This window comes from Hyperoodon ampullatus (assembly GCF_949752795.1).
Source record: "Hyperoodon ampullatus genome assembly, chromosome: X".
NCBI lineage: Eukaryota > Metazoa > Chordata > Mammalia > Artiodactyla > Ziphiidae > Hyperoodon > Hyperoodon ampullatus.
Window position 1 is genome coordinate 88692327 of NC_136913.1, and position 18307 is coordinate 88710633.

General features: G+C 43.9%; 1 protein-coding gene across 1 annotated transcript; it reads right to left on the minus strand.

The window, feature by feature from the left end:
* Window positions 1-1766: 1766 nt before the first annotated feature.
* On the minus strand, window positions 1767-18007 carry LOC307069756 (nuclear RNA export factor 3-like; the record flags this gene model as incomplete). Its single annotated transcript, XM_079728081.1, has 19 exons — window positions 1767-1843; window positions 2474-2516; window positions 2612-2727; window positions 2836-2894; window positions 3001-3108; window positions 3252-3307; window positions 3393-3461; window positions 3827-3863; window positions 4740-4849; window positions 5014-5121; window positions 5663-5743; window positions 5868-5972; window positions 6080-6163; window positions 6786-6939; window positions 7160-7316; window positions 7666-7717; window positions 9600-9791; window positions 15063-15221; window positions 17900-18007. The coding sequence occupies 19 exons, from the start codon at window positions 18005-18007 to the stop codon at window positions 1767-1769; spliced, it is 1875 nt and encodes a 624-aa protein (XP_079584207.1).
* Between the last annotated feature and the right edge of the window lie 300 nt (window positions 18008-18307).

Below are 18307 nucleotides of genomic sequence, written 5' to 3' on the forward strand. Positions count from 1 at the left end.
TGATGTGGGAGATGGGACCTTTTGGTCCTGGCCCCACTAACTCATGGTTGGGTCAGGGGAAGAGCAATCCAAGACACACAACATACAATGTGCAATGTTACACTTTAATATAAAGATAAACAAGGATCATGCGTGGGAAAAATATAGAACAACGGACAGGCCTACACGGTAAACTTTGGCTTCCTGATTAGCTGGACTGCAAGCTTAGTCATGGATATGGCTTCAGTTAAGAGAAGAGAGGTAACAAATATGATGAGAATGAAAATAACATCTAAAGGCTCATTTGCAGAGTTTTGTTCTCAAGATCCCAGGTCAGTGGATGAGGGTCTCATCTGGAATTTTGCCCCTGGACTGAAGAAAGTAAAGAGAAAGAATTGGGATGTCAGCAGAGCCAGCAGCCGTGAGTGTCAACCCCAGGGCACCTGACTTCTGTCCACCTTCACCTTCCTGAAACCCTAGAGGTCTATTTCGTCTTATCTCTGAATTCTCAGAATTCACTTTTTGATGAGTAAAGAAATGTTTATTTCTGGTATAGTCTAGTCATTGTACTGAAAGCACCTGTAGTGGGGGAGGATAGATGACCTCCCTTAGGACCAAACTGGAGACACTTGACCACACAACTTCACTGCTATATCTATGCTACAAGAGCAAGCCTTCAAGTTTACCAACATGTATGTACCAGAATGAGCAGATGCCACTGCATGTAACGCTGAAAAAGAGGCGAAAAGGTAAATGGCTATCAATAATAGCTTATGGCTTCCAGGAATTCAATTGTTTGATATATTGATCTTAGAAAGAGTAATGTAGCTTCACATATACTGAGAAGAAACTATGCTGGTACTAATAATAAAAGAAGTTTCAAAACAGTATATAAGATAGGAAACCTGTATTTTATAGTACATGGAAATGTATTAGTATGAAATTAGGGACTTTTTCACAAGTAAACGTTTGTAAGAAAAAAATAGATTTAAAATAATTACCTGAAAATTCCCATTAATCACTCCTCTACTCGTCCCAGCTCCCTCCTGTCCCCATGCAAACCCAGCACTCACTTCTGAGACCACTAGAGGTTCATCTCAGATGGGGTGGAGGCTGCCTGCATGATGTCCTGCTGCTGCTGGGAGAGGGTGTGCCTGGAGCTGGAGGTGGGTGTAGGCACTGGGATGCAGAACACCTCTGGGTCTCACTGGGTTGGCATCCCTCACAAACAGCTCGTCATTCATGATGCACAGACTGAAGGAAAAATGGGCCCTCAGACAACTGATGGATGGACACCCTCACCCCCAATACTGACTCTGCTCCCACTGGCACTCAGCAACCAGATTCCTTCCATGTCCCTCCTGTGTCTGTCTCCCAAGTCCCTTGACTGGTACCTCTGCCCCTCCCCACAGAGCCCACCTTTGGAGAGACTGTCTACCACCTTCACTCGATTTATAGGTTTATCCCCAACTCACAGGCAATTTCACATTTACCCTTTACCACAGCCCAAGGGCTGGACGCTCTGATCCCCATTCTCGGAAGAAGACACTGAGTCACACAGAGGTCATGTGACTTGACCAAGGTCACACAGCAAGTGAGTGTTGGGGAAGGAGTGAACGAAAGGGCCGATTCCAGAGCCCATACTCTTCTTAACCACTAGGCTAGACTGCTCCTGGGATCTCCCTGTTAGCTTTCCACAATACCGAGTAAACCTAAGGTCTGTGCCACCACATTCCCACGCCCCTGAGCCCAGGCGGGGATGGGCATTCCCACCCACGACAGGGCTCTCACCTGCAGTATCTGGTAAGGGTAGTGATGAAGGTCCGGGTGAAGGCACGCACACAGCCCTGACAACTTCCTTCCACTTCAACAGCAAACAAACAACAGTACCCCTGAGAGCTGCACATGCTGTACACGCTCACATGGCGGTCCCCACTCAGGGTGTGACTGGACACTCATGCTGAGAGGGTAGTTGTTCATGGGGGCCAGGGTGTCGGGAATGGGGAGGGCAACTATAGAAGCAGTCTGCGCCCAATGACAACACGGCCCCTGACAACCACTACACAAGTTCACGGGATGCATTCTTCACAGCCGCCCAAGACATGGATACTACTACCCCATTGTGCAAATGAGGAAACTGAGAGGTTCAATAGCGGCCCAAGTTCTCACAGTAAGGATCTGGGATGAGAGGCACCAAACTCCACAGCCTGTGTCCCCAACGCCCAGGGTGTGCAGGGCAGACAGACATGGACACAGCCAGACCTGGATTGTCTGTGGGAAGCCTGAGGGCTGGAGAACACAGTGGGGGAGGGGAGGGGAGGAGAGGGGTGTGGAGGGGAGGGGAGGGGAAGGGAGGGGAGGGGAGGGGAGGGGAGGGGTGGGGAGGGAACAGAAGGGGAGGGAAGGGGTCCGGGAAGCTGGGTGGTTCTGGGAGTGAGCCTGGCCAGGGGAGGCAGCAATGGGGCATCTGCGGTGGGGGTCTACACACACTCACCTTCCTTGAACACCCCGCTGACAGAGAAGCAGAGCATCGTTTCCTGAAAGGGAAGAGCCCAGGTGCCCAGTCCCCACCTCCACCTCCTACCCACCTGCGGTTTCCTGGGCCCGCCCGAGGGAGGAAGCAGGCACTCACCGTCTGGAACCAAATGTCCACCACGAAGGAGCTGAAGTCATGCTGAGTCTTGGGCAACCCACAGAGCGTGTGCACAATGACACGTTTTGTGTGCTTCAGCAGCTGAACCCGCAGGTCTGTGAAGGGAGGGCAAGCGAGCGAAGGTCAGGGGCTGCCACGCCCTGGGCCCTATGATTGACCCCTTCACCGCCCTTTCCCACCCAGTCTTCCCATCGCACACTCACGGGGGTCCTTGAGCTTCTTCATATTCCTGCTGTCCTTGAAGTACTCGCACAAGCTGCTTCTAGGAGACAAAGAGCAACAGTGGGTGGTGGGGGTTTGCAGGAGCTGGCCTGTGTCTGCTGGGGAGCCACACGGCCCAGGAGCAGAGCCTGTGCTGTGATACTCACGGGGCTGGGTCCTCGGGGTGGAAGGGAATGGTCAGGGAGAAGCAGGCCTCCTCGTGATAAGCCCCTGCGAGAACGTGTCGGTCTCCGTAGTCATGGATCAAGTAGTTCCTAAGGGGGGGCAATGAGGACAGTCACCCTCCGTGGTCTGCACCTCAAATGAGACTTGAAAACTCCCCTGAGCAGACCTGTGTTTAGGTGGCCTCACCTGTCCTAGCCCTCCTCCCCTTGCTCAGCTTCCCAGAGGTACTTACAGCGTCAGGAATTGCAGGACTTGGCTCTTCACCTCATCAGATCCAAAGTAGCTTCCCTGGAATCAAAACAGTCCTCAGGACCAGGGCTAACACCCCCTTCTCAGGCACCACTTAAAACCCAGCTTGATCCTCCGTCCTCACCTTGCAGGTTGGTAAGCGCTTGCAGGCTTCAATACCACACTTAGCCTGTGGGGATGTCTCCTGGTCATCCTGGGGAAGAGAAGAGGATGTCAGCAGTGCAGACCAGGAGGTGGTGTTGGATGATCAGGGAAAAGGATGGGCCCAAGAGAGGGTGAAGGCCAGAGGTCAGGGGTGAAAGGGCCCTGGAAATTCCATGGGCAGGACTACAGTTTGGATCATCACCGTGGGTTCCCCAAAGCCTGTGAAGAACGTGGTTGAAGAAGATCCAGAGCCTCTGTCAGGTTCCCACAGGGGCTGTACCATCCCCCTCCGCCCAGGACGTTTAAGGGTCAGTTTCAGAACTGTAACTCTGGCAAGACCTAATGGGATGCAGAGTAGTTTGTGGGTGCCGTCAGTGCCAGTTAGAGGAGTCTGTGAACAAGGAATACACTTACCAAGGTTAGTAACTTGGGGAACAATTCCAGGATGGAGCTGCCAAAATCAAGACAAAACAGAAAAGTCAGCGAAACTGTGGAGGTGACCCTCTTCCTCATAGGAGCAAGTACACCCACACCCCAGTGTCACAGCCTTCCAGGGCCCTGAACACGTCCCCCATCGACTGCCACAGAGGGAGATCATGCCCTGCCTCCCTCCCCGCCTCCCTCCCTCCCTTCCTCTCCTTTCCCTGGGTAGCTCCCTGCAGAATGCGCGGACTCCCTTCTCCAGTGCCACCATGACCAGCATTTCAAACCCATGCTGCAGGGCTTCCTTCCCCTCCCTTCCTTCCTCCAGGGCCCGGCTGAAGGCTGTGGGGAGAAGAGGGAATGAGGTGTGTGCTCGAGGCTCTGCCACCTCACTTAGGGTCCTGCACTCTGCCAAGACCTGGACCAAGATCTGGACTCCCCCCATGGGTGGCCCAGCATGCTGGGGCACTGAGGTGAGTGAGGTGGGTCTCAGGGAGGGAGATGGAGGGGATGAAGACAGAAAGGGAGTGAAGGTACGAGGGGTGAGATGACAGAGACATACAGGCATAGAGACAAGAGAGAGAGAGAAAACAAAGGGAAGGGAAAGAAGCTCTCCCGTGGTTGGGGTCAGGGAAGAAGAGAGAGGAAATGTGAAATGGCATCCCTTTTGCAGCTTTTCACCTGCCCCAGAATGGCTCAGACACAGCAGGTAAGAATGTAAAATATGCACATGTTGGGCTGTGGGCCCATATGGTTTGTGGTTGAAACTCTGTCCACTTTGTGATGCAGAGAGGAGAGCATAGGGTCTGTAGTCCTCCCTGAGGTCCACGTCAGCTGCCCCTTGCAAACGGGCACTTTCGGGAGTAGCTCAGGCTGCCAGCGGGTAACAGAGGATACATCTGACCTTATGTTGGTTGACTTATCAGGGAAGGTGGTGCACAGGGGGTTTCTCTCTGCACACATCCCTTCTGGCTCCAGCCGCTCACCCTTGTCCATCTCCCCTGCAGGCTTCCCCTGTGATTATGAGGAGGAACCACATGGGCCAGAGAAACAGAGCCAGGATGGCCGTGCACCCCTAGTCCCTTCCTTTTCCTACAAATCCATTTCCCTTCCTCTGTCACCATCACATGAGCCTTCCCACTTTCCCTTCAAAGACGGATCTGGGTACCACACCTCACCTCAGTGTTGGAGAGGTTCCAGTTCTTGGTGTTGGAAGCACTCGGCATAGTGTTGGACAGGCCGTGCATCTGGTAGGGTTTCTTATCGCTCAGGTCCAAGGCCAAAAGCTATGATGAGGAAAGAGTTAGAGTGAGGACCCCAGCAGGGGATACCTGAGACCAATCTGCCTCTTCTACCTAATCTCTCCCACCATCACCACCAGCCCCAACATTGGGTCTAAGGTCCTCATCTTGGGCATATTCCATGGATGGATCTGCAGGGAGGCAGCCATGCCATTTCTAGGGTTTCGCGCCATTCCAGTATCACGGGTCATCAAGTCTCCAGGAAGCCAGGAGGAGGGAATCGGGGGCTGAGAGGCTCCTGGCTGGTACAGCTCCAGCACCAACCCCTCCCCGAGTTACCATTCCTGAGTATCCTTCCCAGCTAGACCCCTCTGCTCTCACCTGCTCTACAACTGCTGCTGTAGCCATACCAGGGTCAGTGCAGACTCTCTGGATGTCACGAGATTGCTGGGAGGCATCATATCGTTCCTTCACGGGCAGCTGCTGAGTTAGGGATGGGGTTCAGGGGCTCTGAGTCTGAGGTGGTGATCGGGGGCAATAGGTGGGTCTGGCTGTGAGTGCACAGGTTGTGTTGAGTCTGCATTACCTTTATCTGCTCCACCTTTTCTGACCTCAGCTCCTTCAGCACAGAGTGGGGTGCATCACAGGGATCAACAAAGATAGATATCTGTTGAGAACACAAGAGGGGCTGGGTAAGCTCCAGGAAATCTGAGCCCTGGGATCAAGCAAGACCATGCCCCTGCCCTGCCCTCTTACTCCCAGCTAGCCCTGCTCATGCCCTTGACACACACCCTTTCATTAGCCTCATTGTAAATCTTGCCATTGACATTCTTCAGTGCGAAGGCAATGTTGGCATTCTGAACGAAGAACTGGGCCTGCATTTTCTCATAGTGAAACTGTAGGGAGAGTGACAAGAGAAGCATAATATGAGACCAGAGCCATTTCTCATCTGGGCCTGCCATCTACCCCGTTTCCTCTCATCGGCCTCAATGTCCTCTCTTACTTCGACTGGGGTGAAGGGGACACTGCATTGCTTGTGAATCAAATTCAGCAGCCACTTCTCATCATATTTAATACCGAAGGGAATCTAGGAGGCAAAGAAATAATTGGGGAAAGAAAAGTGATACAATGGAATCCAAGGTTAAGATAAGACCCAGCTGTGTCTTGCTTTAGGACCTTTTTTCAGGCTTTAGGTAATTTCTTAAGATAGGACAATATCTGTTATTGCTAACTTTTACACCAGACATGGACTTCCTATATATTCTTTCTTTCCATTTAAATACTTTTCCTGAAATAATCGACTTCATATCTTTCACACATACTTACTTTTATAAAGTTCTAAGAGATCCTACCTAAGGCAGACCTGGCCTGCCCCTCTGACGAGGACCCCAGAGACTCAACCTCCTCCCACACTCAGCTTGAGCCAAACTGCGTCTTCTGGTGTGGAGTTGCTCCATCTCCTTGGCAGTACTTTCCTCCTTTGCTTTTAAACAGCATCTCCCATGCTCCCTGCAGTCAGTCTGCTCACTTTATATTGCTTCTCTGAACCTGCCCTCACATGATCTAGGAAGTTAACTCCTAGTAATAACAAGACAGATTACCAGCTCCACTGCCACGAGAGAAAAGTCCCAGCATCTCTACATGCGCCCAACATGACTCTCTCTGTCATCTTCTTCTACATGTTAGGTCCATTTAGCCAGCACACTCACTCTGATCTTGAACCAGCTCCCCAAGGTCTCATCCTGCCTGTTTCTCTCCATTCTTCTCTCTGGAGGCTTTTGCTCTGTCTCCTTGTTAACATGGGTTTCGTCTTGTTCCTGAAAATTGCCTCTCCGATGACAGGATGGAATGGCATAGGGAGCACTGTGGGGAAGTGGAGAGAAGAAAGTGGTCCCTATAGTCTTGGGAAGTCCTCTCTACATTTTCCCCAATGATAGCAGAGCTACAATAAAGATTGCTCAACCATTAACCTGATCCCATCATTCCTCACTCTTCCAGGTTAGAGAGAAAAATGACATATTTAACTACAAGGTTTTGTTTTTCACTGGTTGATACTTGTCAGCCATGCTGCCTCGTCACTTACTATCTTGCTTGGATGTCCACGTGAGCATCACTTCGTAGTGATTCTCTATCTTGCTGCTGCTGGGATGTGGCCTGTTGAGACCAAGAGCTCTGTCTCCTTCGGTAGATACCCCTGCATCTTGCTTTTCTTTGTAAAGTGTTCACTTGATCAATGTTCTCTGAAATTGAGAACAACACATCAATGGGCCCAGTACCAGAAAAATTCCTGGGAAATTTCTCATGGCTAATGAAGAAATATCACTGACTTTATAATCTAAAGAGAAATGTATCACAGTGCTAAAAAAGGCTTAGAAACTTCACTGTGGTTCCACTTCTCAGGAAATGAGAGGTGGGGAGCGTTCACAGCCAAGAAGAAAACAAGCACAGAGGAAAGGGTCTGGACCCAGGGTTTAGTCTGTGATGTTAGTCCCTGCTCTGCTTGGTTCAGGTTATGTGACCTGGGACAAGTGGCTTTTCACCTCTAACTCTCTCTTCTCTGCTCGGCTCTAGGGGCACAATAAAACCTACCCTGAAATCTACCCTGGTGTGATGGTTCAAGGGTCAAAGGTGACCTCCCGGCCTGACGGAAGAATTAGAGATATGAATGATAAGGCCGATGAAAAGATCCAGAATGGAGCCTGGAGAGACATAACATGGAGAATACAAAAAGCGAGGGGGAGATAATTAAAGGTGATGCAGTGAACATAGCTAACACATGGTTAATGTGAGTCCCGGAAAGAAGGGGAGGGAACAGTGGAGAAGTGTTGTTTGAAGAGATCTTTGTTGAGAAGTTTCCAAAAGTAACAAGATATCAACTCAGTGTAACAGTATTATTGTAATAGGAGAAAAAGTATGCTTTAAGGACAAACAGTCCTAAAATATGCATTCATTTCATCATCATGTAACAAAAACTTGGAAAATATGTGATCAGAAGACTCAGACTCAAAGAAATGTTACAGGCTCTTCTTTGGGCAGAAGAAATATCCTCCCAGGTGGAGGCACATAGATACAGGAAAGAAAGACTAATGACATTTGTGAATATGTAGGCAAATTTAAATGAGTGTTGACTATATAACACAATGATAGTAATTGCTTCTGGGGATTTAAATATATAGACAATGAAAATGCATGACAATAAATTTGGAGGGTATATGGAATCAAAGTGTCTCAAGGTCCCCTAATTGTCTGAGGAGTTTTAAAGAACTAATTAACTAACACTAGACTGAAAGGGCAAAAATGTACATTGTAATCTGAAAGTTAAGCACTACAAGAATGGCAAAAGAATGTTTATCTAGCCACATGAGGTAACAATTTAATAGTTATAAAATGTTAATCATTTCAAAGGAAAGGAAAGGAAAAAGAACTTAGAAGAGACAAAATTAAATATACAGCAAGATAGTATATATAAACCAAATTACATCTACTTTTGCATTAAAAATTTCAGATTAATATTCCAAATAGAAAGACAGCTATTATCAGACTGGACAAGAAACTTTCCATCAAATGCTCCTGAAAAGAGACACATGCAACTTTTAATCGTCTAGAATATCTGAAAATTTAAAAAATGGCAAAATGTATACCTTTTCCACAGTAACCTACAGAAAGCTGGTATTACCCTATTAGTAAAAGAAAAGGTACACTTTAAAGAAAAAAGCATCACTAGAGAAAGAAGGAGATTTCTTTGTGATAACAGGTTCAATGCAATAAGGAGATATTAATATAAAATTCTAAATTTGTATGCATGTCCTAAAATAGAGCCAAAATATGCAAAGCAAAATCTAACAGAAATAGAGCATGGACAAATTTACAGTCACAGTGGGAAATTTTAACATAGTTCACTGAGTGATGCACCAAATGGCAGACAAAAACTCAGCTAGAGGGAGAAGGTTTCAAAATGTTACTTAACAAATATATTTAATTGACATAGAACAATGCACATAAGAACTACTCATCGAACATTCCAGAGAAGATCATATGCTGGGCAACAAAGCAAGCCTCAGTAAGCTTCGATGGACTAATACAATTTACCCTGACTAGTTAATGTAATATTCAGTGGTAATGGTGGGTTTTCTGCCCCTCCCCCACCTCGTATAAATCCAAGGAATATTAGTTTACACAATCCCTCGCCCCACCTAGGTGACCCTCCCTACTCTCCAAACCCTAGATCTGAGAAGATCACATGACTTTTGCCTTTTCCTTAGCCAGGGGAAATAATTCACCTCAGCCATGGCCATTTCCATAAGAGAAGAGGTTTTCCACATGGAATCAGGATGGGTGTGTCAGAGCTCACTTGGCCCATTTCCTCAAGAGAGTGGGAAATAGTGAGCCTGAGCCCTCTGCATGCCTTCTCTAAAGGGGGGTCAGCTGGTTGCGGGTCCTGTGGGTTGGGGTTAGGGAGGGAACCCAGAACCCCTCCTGCCCTGTGGGGATCTGAGGACAAGGTCTCATGCTGACCAACTCACCCATGGGGTGGCCTGAAGGCAGTGATCTGTCACCCCCCTCCTCACAGGCTGCTCGTGAAGAGAATCTGTGGGTCTGGAGCTGGAAGTTTGGAGAATATCAGGAAGGGCTGCCGAAGAAGGAGAGTGCAAGCCCCAAACCACTTTGTCAGAGCCACACAAACAAGATGGAGTCCTAACAGGAAGTCCCTTCCCCTAGGGCATAGAGGAGGACAGCCCTGGGGGCCAGAGGAGACTTCACTTCCTGTAATTACTGCCCCCTGAGTTTGCTACCAGCCTAACACCCAGGGAACTCTTTCCAACTGTACCACCCTTGCAGAGGAGGGCATCTGGAATCAGGAGGCTTAGGGGACCTTGGTACTTCTGGTTACAAACACAGGGAGCTCTGTATGCCAGACTCTGGTTCAGCTACACTACATTGTGTTCCTTCGTACGGCAAACCCAGAGAACTCTGTGTGCTAGCTGTACGCCACGCTCTGTACTTGCTATATTGCCTCTATTCTTTCATGAATTCCTCACAAGGGACTCTGATATCAGAATCACCAACTTTCCAAGGTTGCTGAGGCTTACTGAGGTGCTGGAGCTTGTCTAGGGTCATTCAGATGCTACCTGGGGAAACAGAGACTGAAATTGAGCTCCACGGAATGGAAGATGACTTCTCCAAGCATAGATTTACCAAGTTATTGCTGTAGTGTGGCAGATTGTCTTAAGTTAGTTTGTACAAAGTAACAGAATTTTCTGAAAATAGTCAAATGGCTGGAATTAACCTCAGCCCACCTCAGAGAGATAATGCCAAATAACAAAAAAAATCCAAAAACCAAACAACAAAGAACAGACCTGAAAACTATAAACGAAATAGCAATCAGAGTTTTGTGGGTCCCTGTAATGACAGTAAAAGAAAACAAATCATGTATTTTCCTTTAAAAAAAAAAAAATGTCCTCAATGTAGATAGATGCCCCTAGTGGTCAGAGCCGGAATTGTAGCTCTGAAAGTTCCAGACCAGAGAGGTTTCAAGGCAGAGGGAAGGAGAGAGGAGATTGGGCTCCAGTGCATTAGTTGGACATTTCTGGAATTTTCCACTACTTTCTGGAATTTTCCACCCCATGTCTACAATCCCTTCCTGGATCTCAATGCTGTGAGAAAAGTCCAGCCACTGAGAGAGGTGAAGAAAACTCTGCACATAAGTGTGTGGACATTTGGGGGTAAAAGAAGTGTAAGACAGAAATGCACACACCACACAGATAAACTGTCAAGTCAATAATTGAAATTTTTTATTTTTTATGAAATAGTGTCATGTGAACTCTTTGATAACATGGTAAATATATGTGAACTTTTTTTGTTAGTTGCTTATTAGATATTTTCAAGTGTTCCTCTCAACAAATTAGCCTAATCACAAAATATTAAACATTAAAAATGTATACTTAGAAAATAAAATCATTCTGCACCTTCCATCTACATGATCCCCTCACCCTGACTCACAAATACCCAATGTAAGAGGATTGGTGCACATTTTCCAGATGTGTTTCTCTTTAGTTGATGTGAATACCTAACTTAAAGCATTTGTGTAGTTATGGAGCTCTATACATATTCTTTTTACATTTTGCAATTACATAAGTAATTTTATGCAAATTCATTTTTTCACTTATTATGACATCTCAGATTTTCATTTCCTCAGTTAATGGTTTGTCATCTTTCCAGAGGTTATTGGAGAAGCATTTTGTTTCTTAGGCGAATTATTTGCAATTATCTTTTGTCCCTTTCTCTACTGATTAACAGAAATCCTTTTGGTTCTTGCACATGAGTACAAAATCTGTAATAATGTTTGAAATGTTGTCTCCCAACTTTCCAGTCTTTTAGTTTTTTTCTTTAGACAGTACAGAAATTGCTTTAATTTTCATGGATTTTTTTACTTTAAAATAATGCAGCTATGACAGAAAAGAAAATGAGAAATACATAGGGTAGCATCAAATACTAGTTCACTGGGAATTCTAGTCCACTGGGAATTCTAGATTCAAAGCCTTGAGGGATTCAGGGCACAATGGAAACGGGCTTTAGACCAAAATCTACATTGATGAAGAATGAGGAAAATACTTGAACATGTGTTTGCTTATAGGAGATACCATGTAAAGTGCTTCTGGCCTAAAATAATTCTGTAAGTCATCATCTTGTGGCAAATGAAGATTTTGTGGCAAATGAAGCATTAAGGGTAGCCCACGTACATTAAAACTAGTGGCCAAAACATTTCTTCTGCCTCTCCCTCCCATGGAGGGGATCCCATGGAGGGGATCATTTTCTCCCCTCCATGGAAGTTAACTTTCCTCTGCTTCTACCTGGGCCCCACATGCCCAGCACACCTGCCCCCAGACAGCTCAATCCCTGTGGCACTCCAGGCTTAAGGGAGTGGATTTTATCTCCATCATGAACTTCCAAGACCAAGACATGGGTGAGAGGGTGTTTGAGTACCCTATCTGCGTGGCATTGACACCAGGAAAATTCAAAACTGCATATGTGACCCAAAAAACCTTTTAACTGTTACAAACTTACTTGAGAAATTGAAGGGAAGTTAGTTAGAAAAAGAAAACCTTGTCAATCCCAAACAAAAATGCCACATAGAAAGGAATGCAAATTATAGGAAAAATATTTTATAGGCAAATGTTTAATATTCTCGTACATAAATAAATCTGATTAGTAAGAGTGTCTTTCAAAGTCTATTGAAAAAATTTAAATAAGATCTATACATCACAAACATATAAAGATTAAAGAAGTACAAAAACAATTATAAATGTATGTGTGTACATATATTTACATATGCACATATACATAAACATACATAACGAGGAAAAGTGTATACATACTGTGAGCAAAATTTGGAAGAATATATACGTCATGTAAACCTGTTTATATAGTACTGTACACAGAGAAATATATCTGGGGAATATAAACTAAACTATCAAGGATGTACATCTTGCTATGTAACAAGATGAAAAAAATATAGAAAAAATTTTCTCTAATACACATTCTTGCACTTCATTAGTTTATAAAGATAGCAATTTGAAATCAGAAAAATAACTGATGTAAAATTTTATAGCATAGTAGTATATACCTGGTTGGGAATTTCACTACAAAAATAATAGTTGTGTAGATTAATGGTATATTTCTAAATCTATATGCTTTTTCACATTACTTTTGTCTCTCAATTACACACATATAGGTTGCCCGTCATAGTTGGGAGGGAGAGGCAGAAGAAATGTTTTTGCCACTAGTTTTAATGTACGTGGGCTACCCTTAATGCTTCATTTGCCACAAAATCTTCCAGAAACGTCACTCTGAATGAGACCTTGCTCCCTCCATCCTTCCAAAGATTCCTGCTGAGTGATGTCTAAGCTGCAATTCTAGACATGTGGACCATGGACAACAAAATGTGGTTACTTATGTCAAAGGGATTGGAAATGGAGCCAGGAGGCTAGTAAGGAAATAGGACTTAACATATTTCTACCCCCAAATGCAAAATAAACCTTTGACCCGGCCAACCTGAGACCGACTGGAACTTGTTTTCGTTATTCCCTGGAGACCAGAGCATGGCAACAAACCTGGTGCCTCAAGTGACTGAATGCCTGCCAGCACCAGTCATAGTGCCGTAAAGATAACCTATGTAACTTCTCTGGAATGTCTTTATATGTCACCTTTATAAACTCTTGCCATTTTTGTTTCCCTGTGAGCACATTTGAGTTGCTACTCAAATCAGTGCCTCCCAAATTATAATTCATAAGACCCTAAGTAGAAACTCTTTTTCTTATTTGCAGCCTTCTGCATTTCTTGGTTGACAATATGTTCACCAGTTATCATGGACCTCCAATTTCTGAATTTCCTCCAGTGGAAAATTTGGGAAGAGGAAAGAAAAAATTATTAAAAGTTGCTTTGCATGGTGAGTGGTGGAAGGATACATAAAATAAAATCATAATCAAATTGCTTTACTTAACGACTTTCTTCTTCTCTATGGTTTCACAGATAGAAATCATAGTAATAATATAGGACTCCTCTTAGAGAGCTGGTGGTCAGTAAAGGCCTGAGGTGGGAGCAAGGGCAGAAGGGGTTCAGGTACTTTCTACAACTGTCCTGTTAGGTTTCACAAAGTTTTTCCCAGTGTGACGGACTTCTGGGTAAGGGATTGCCACTCTGGATTTTCCAAAGGGATGAACCAGGTTACAGGGTATTTCCTTCCTGTTATATCTGGCTAGTCTCCACCCTCTCCTCTTCTGCTGGCTAAAGCCTCCTTAGGCTCAGATCTCACCTTAAACTTCACTTCACGTGAGAAGTCTCAGACATATCCTACTGGTGTGATTACCACTAGGCATTTAGTAACTCCACCAGCTTTACCATCTCCAGACACATGTTTCATGTGAAAGGGGACCAACGACTGTGAGCTCATAATGTTTCATAGGCTGTGGCATCACACAGTGGACTTAAGACATTGAAATTTTCAAATATCTTGTCTGAGAGTTGCCTCAGATTCTCTCTGCCACTTTTGAGAGGGATGCTGGGGACACAGGTCAGTTCAGCAACGGAAATGCAGAGTTCTTCCACAGACATCAATCGGAGCGTGTAGTTCAGAGAAGCTGAGGAGGCTGTGGATTGATGTTCATTCCTCTACAAGAGCCCATGAGAGTACTAAAACGAGAGTCTGTGATTTTTAGCAGGCATAGTTGTGCATGGCAAAGACCAAATGAACCTTCCAGAGGTAAAATTCCAGGTTTGAAAGTTTTTGAATAACTTGCTGCGTGGAATACTCTTAAATATATTTCAAAACATTTAGATGAATTTGGAAAATAGTAAAAGAAATATTAAGGAAGGAAGCAAAACGCTCCATTAACCCGTGATAATTTATCATCATTTTTATATTCTCATTAATTATGTGCATAATAGGACACTGGCTTATCTTTTAATCTACACATAACATTTAATCCTTCTGACATAACTACAAACTCCATATTGTGACTCATTCTTTACTGATAAGGAAACCGAGCCTCAGATTTCAGGCCTGGCTGAGACTAAGGCACTTTTGTGACCTTCACTGTCTTGTGATTTCAATAAATCCTGACAAGGACCCTATGAGGGGGAGAATCCTCACTCCCGGGATGGGGAACCTGAGGTGTGGGACCTTAATGTCCCACACTGCCCCATATCATGCTCCTACTCATTGGCTGATTCCAGACTGGAACCCATGTCTTCTGAACCCGGCCTTTACTCTTCCTACTGATTCACTCAGCCTTACCGCAATTATAGATACGGGTATACTTTGGAAATATGGTGAACTTGGTTGCAGACCACGGCAATATAGCAAATATTGCAATAAAGTGAGTCAAACAAGTGCTCTGGTTTTCCATTTCTTATAAAAGTTATGGTTACACTATACTGTAGACTATTAAGTGTACAATAGCATTAAGTCTAGAAAACAGTGTACATACCTTAATTAAAAAATACTTTATTGCTGAAAGTTGCTGCCAATCATCTGAAGCTTCAGTGAGCCGTAATCTTTTTGCTGTTGGAGGGTCTTGTGTCAGTTTTGATGGCTGCTGACTGATTAGGGTGGTGGTTGTTGCAGGTTGGGGTGGCTGTGGCAGTTTCTTAAAATGAGACAACAGTGAAGTGTGCTGCATCGATGGACTCTCCTTTGCAGAAACGATTTCTATGCACTGTTGTTTGATAGCATTTTACGCATAGTAGAACTTCTTTCAAAATTGGGGTCTGCTAGACAGACATTTCTCCAAAGAAGATAGACAGATTGCCAATAAACACATGAAAGGATGCTCAACATCATTAATCATTAGAGAAATGCAAATCAAAACTACAATGTGGTATCACCTCACAACAGTCAGAATGGCCATCATCAAAAATCTACAAACAATAAATGCTGGAGAGTGTGTGGATGAAAGGGAACCCTCTTGAACTGTTGGTGGGAATGTAAATTGATACAGCCACTATGGAGAACAATATGGATGTTCCTTAAAAAACTACAAATAGAACTACCATATGACTCAGCAATCCCACTACTGGGCATATATCCTGACAAAACCATAATTCAAAAAGAGTCATGTACCACAATGTTCATTGCAGCTCTATTTACAATAGCCAGGACACAGAAGCAACCTAAGTGTCCACCGACAGATGAATGGATAAAGAAGATGTGGCACATATATACAATGGAATATAACTCAGCCATAAAAAGAAAAGAAATTGAGTTGTTTGTAGTGAGGTGGATGGACCTAGATTCTGTCATACAGAGTGAAGTAAGTTGGAAAGAGAAAAACAAATACCGTATGCTAACACGTATATATGGAATCTAAGAAAATTTTTAAAAAGTTCCTGAAGAACCTAGGTGTAAGACAGGAATAAGGACACAGACCTGTTAGAGAATGGACTTGAGGATATGGGGAGGGGGAAGGGTAAGCTGGGGCAAAGTGAGAGAGTTGCATGGACATATATACACTACCAAACGTAAAATAGATAGCTAGTGGGAAGCAGCCGCATAGCACAGGGAGATCAGCTCGGTGCCTGGTGACCACCTAGAGGGGTGAGATGGGGAGTGTGGGAGGGAGGGAGACGCAAAAGAGAAGAGATATGGGGACATATGTATACGTACAACTTATTCACTTTGTTGTAAAGCAGAAACTAACACATCATTGTAAAGCAATTATACTCTAATAAAGATGTTAAAAAAAAAGATGTGGCACATATATACAATGGAATATTACTCAGCCATAATAAGAAACGAAATTGAGTTATTTGTAATGAGGTGGATGGACCTAGAATCTGTCTTACAGAGTGAAGTAAGTTAGAAAGAGAACAACAAAAACTGTATGCTAACTCATATATGTGGAATCTAAAAAAAAGGAAAAAGGTTCTGAAGAACCTACAGGTAAAACAGGAATAAAGACGCAGACATAGAGAGTGGACAATGAGGACATGGGAAGGGTAAGGGTAAGCTGGGACGAAGTGAGAGAGTGGCAGGCACATTTATACACTACGAAATGTAAAATAGGTAGTGGGTAGCAGCCATATAGAACAGGGAGATCAGCTTGGTGCTTTGTGACCACCTAGAAGGGTGGGATAGGGAGGATGGGAGGGAGGGAGATGCAAGAGGGAAGAGATATGGCAACATATGTATATGTATAGCTGATTCACTTTGTTATAAAGCAGAAAGTAACACACCATTGTAAAGCAATTATATTCCAATAAAGATGTTAAAATAAAACTACATAAGTGACCCAAAAAAAGCTTTTAACTCTGTTACAAACTTATTAGAGAAATTTAGGTGAAGTTAGAAAAAAATTCTTGTCTATCCCTAATAAAAATCTCACATATAAAGGCATGTGAACTATAGGAAAAAATATTATTATTATTTTTTTTTGCGGCACGTGGGCCTCTCACTGTTGTGGCCTCTCCCGTTGCAGAGCACAGGCTCCGGATGCGCAGGCTCAGCGGCCATGGCTCACGGGCCCAGCCGCTCCGCGGCATGTGGAATCTTCCCGGACCGGGGCACGAACCCGTGTCCCCTGCATCGGCAGGCGGACTCTCAACCACTGTGCCACCAGGGAAGCCCAGGAAAAATATTTTAAAAGCAAATGTTTAATATTCTATTATATAAATAAATGTGATTAGTAAAAGTGTGTCATTCAAAGTCTATTGAAATAATTTAAATAAGAAATATGCATTACAAACATATGAAGATTAAACAACTATATATGCATATATGTATGTGTGTACATATATTTACATATACATATATAAATACATAAATTTATATGTAACATATGAAGAACAGTGTATATATGTGTGTGTGTGTGTGTGTGTGTGTATTGAGCAAAATTTCAAAGAATATATATGTTTATGTACACGTACTTATATAGTACTATTCACAGAGAAATATATCTGGGGAATATAATCTAAATTAGCAAGGATGTACATCTTGCTATGTAACAAGATGAAAAAATATAGAAAAATCTTTTTTCTAGTAAATACACATTCCTGCACTTCATTAGCTTTTGAAATAAAAATATTAATTTGAAATCAGAAAAATAGCTGATGTACAATTTTATAACATTATGATATATACCCGGTTGGGAATTTCATTGCAAAAATAATATGTACATATGTGGCTTAACTGTATATATAGAAATCTATATATTTTTTCACATTACCCTTGTCTCTCAATCACACATATATGTTTCCTATCACGATTGGGAGGAAGGGGCTGAAGAAAAATTCTTGCCAATAGATTTAATGTACCTGGGTTCTGACTCACCCTTAATGCTTCATTTCCCACAATATCTTTCAGATATTTCTGTCCAACGGGCACCTTGCTCCCTTCTTCCTTCCAAGGCTTCTTGCTATGTGATATCCAAGCTGCCATTCCAGATATGCTCACCAGGTGGCATAGACTTCCAATTTCTGAATTTTCTCAAGTGAAAAATGTTATTTGGGAAAGGGAAAGAAAAATCTCTCTCGGTGCTTTGTGACCACCTAGAAGGGTGGGATAGGGAGGGTGGGAGGGAGGGAGATGCAAGAGGGAAGAGATATGGGAACAGATGTATATGTGTAGCTGATTCACTTTGTTATAAAGCAGAAACTAACATACCATGGTAAAGCAATTATATTCCAATAAAGATGTTAAAACAAAAAGAAATGAAACCTCGATCTTACTATCAGTTAA